This window comes from Thamnophis sirtalis, unplaced genomic scaffold (assembly GCF_051295495.1).
Source record: "Thamnophis sirtalis isolate CommonGarterSnake01/CBP01778 unplaced genomic scaffold, rThaSir2_p1.2 scaffold_2, whole genome shotgun sequence".
Taxonomy (NCBI): Eukaryota; Metazoa; Chordata; class Lepidosauria; order Squamata; family Natricidae; genus Thamnophis; species Thamnophis sirtalis.
Window position 1 is genome coordinate 39824313 of NW_028261382.1, and position 2500 is coordinate 39826812.

Consider the following 2500-nt stretch of genomic DNA (forward strand, 5'->3'; position numbering starts at 1 on the left):
CCTCTGGAAGGAACTTTTATTCCCAGACAAGGCAGAATACAGGTTGTCCTCTGAAATATGGAGAAAAGCCAGAGCTAAAATTTGTTTTTTTTAAAAAAAAAAAAATATAGAAATGTTGAATGCTTCACCCGCAATGCTGATTTTGATTTCTTTTGCCTAGCATCCGAGCCCTGATCCTGCTATTAGGAGGGAAAATAGGATAGAATAACAGAGTTGGAAGGGACCTTGGAGGTCTTCTAGTCCAGCCCCCTGCCTAGGCAGGAAACCCGACCCCAATCTCTTTTTAAAAACTTCCAGTGTTGGAGCATTCACAACTTCTGGAGGCAAGTTGTTCCACTGATTAATTGTTCTAACTGCCAGGAAATTTAAGATAGCCATACCCTTACTTGGATTCGAACTTGGGCTGTTTAGGCAGTTGTATTAACCTCTAAGCCACAAGCTTCCCTCCCTTTATCAGCTGAGCCAGGGGAATGATTGATTGTTTTTCTTTTGTTAATATACTTATATAAGAAGCTTGAGATTTGGAAAGACATTTTAAAAAAAGGAATTTTGGATTGTTCTGGAGCCCCTTACCGATGGCGATAGCGATGGCGCTTTGCAAGGGTGTGGATGAGATCACGTTCTCCCCCAGAATGGTGAAAATTTGACCCTGGCTGCTTCTCTGCAGTGTCGTGTTGACCTGGAAGGAAAAGAGAACCACGGATCAGCCTGCCCATAAAAGCGGTTCGAAACTGAGAATGATATCCGATTGATTCTTATGGGTCTTCCTGGTTGCTCAAAGACCCTAACCCCTTCTGTCCAGCCCCTTACCAAAATCCAGCATTTGGGAGCACCCGCATTCGTGCCACAGACCAGGATTTTATTCTCTATCCTTTCGATCATCTGGATGAAGTTGTCGCAGTTGCCCTACAAATGGCACAACATGGAAAATGAAATCTATCCAACTCAACTCAACTCAACCCAACCCATCCCAACCCAACCCAACCCAATCCATCCCTATGCATCCCATCCCATCTCCTCCAAACCATTCCAACCCAACCCATCCAACCCATCCCATCCCAACCCAACCCAATAAAACCCAACCTTATGTATCCCATCCCATCTCATCCAACCCAACCCATCCTAACCCATCTCAACTCAACCCAACTCAACCCAACCCAACTCCCCCACCCCACCCAATCTAATCCAACTCAACTCAACTCAAGTGAACTCAGCCCAATCCAACCCAACCCAACCCAACTCAACTCAAGTGAACTCAGCCCAATCTAACCCAACCCAACTCAACTCAAGTGGACTCAGCCCAACCCAACTCAACTCAAGTGGACTCAACCCAACCCAACTCAACTCAAATGGACTCAATCCAATCCAACCCAACTCAACTCAAGTGGACTCAACCCAATCCAACCCAACCCAACTCAACTCAAGTGGACTCAACCCAATCCAACCCAACTCAACCCAACCCAACTCAAGTGGACTCAGCCCAATCCAACTCAACCCAACCCAACTCAAGTGAACTCAGCCCAATCCAACCCAACCCTAACCATGTCTTCTAGAAGACCTCTGGGGGTGCTCTGTGCCTGGGAATTGAAGTAACCGGGGGAGATAAAAGTCCTGCCAAGCTATCCGCTTAAGTTGCCTTAAGGAGTTGGTTCTTGCCAACTAGCCAACTAGCCAACTAGCCAACAAGCCAACTAGCCAACTAGCCAAGACTGGACCATAAGTTGGACTTGAGCAGCTGGAAACTGTCCCTATTCATATGCAAAGCCTCTCCGACGTTTCCCTTCCCTTGGAGAAGACATCCATCCCTTTCCAACCTGAGCTGCCAGCTCACCTTCTCTGCTCTCTCACAATCCTTCTTGGCCTTCTCTTCGACGTGGACTGGCACCTGGGCACCAGGGAGAGAGAGAGAGGGGGACACACACACACACCCCTTTAGCATTGTGAATTGTTTATCACAGTCATTAAGCAAATCACTTGATCATTCAGCCAATCCAGCTTGGCGTATCGGAAGCCCGCTGGGAAGGTGACAGACTTGACCACAAGACACCATAACCATCATAAATATCAACTGGTTGCCAAGCACCCGAATGTTGTGACCCGCCAGCGGCCAGGAGTTGGCACCAGACTCAGACAGTGAGGAGGGTTGGGGAGGAACATGGACCAGTCCTGGAGTCTGGGGAAGGCTCAGATGAGGGCTCTGTGTCGGAGGCAGAGAGGGGGCCAGGGCCGTATGCCAGTTATCAGCTGCCTTCAGAATCAGACATCAGTGAGGCAGAAGAACAGCTGGAGCCTGTTCCCAGTGTGCGCATGCACAGAGTTGCCAGACGAAGGGAAGAGCTAAAGAACAGAGGTCGACTTGGGAGTAAGGCTACAGGTGGACGGTGAATGGCCCCTCCCAGAGGACATAAAAGAGAAGCGACAGGGGAGTGGAGTTTGCAGGAGACCATTAGTTCAATTCATTGGTTTGTGACTCTCCAAGACTCCTGGCCAAGTTTTACAG

The 2500-nt window shown here is 48.6% G+C and overlaps 1 protein-coding gene across 1 annotated transcript in view; it reads right to left on the bottom strand.

The window, feature by feature from the left end:
- TDRKH (tudor and KH domain containing) overlaps positions 1–2500 on the bottom strand; it is a 6499-nt gene that overhangs the window by 3648 nt on the left and 351 nt on the right. Inside the window, 2 exon segments of the mRNA XM_087707640.1 lie at positions 574–679; positions 811–906. Of these exon segments, the coding sequence (XP_087563766.1) occupies positions 574–679; positions 811–906 (202 nt within the window).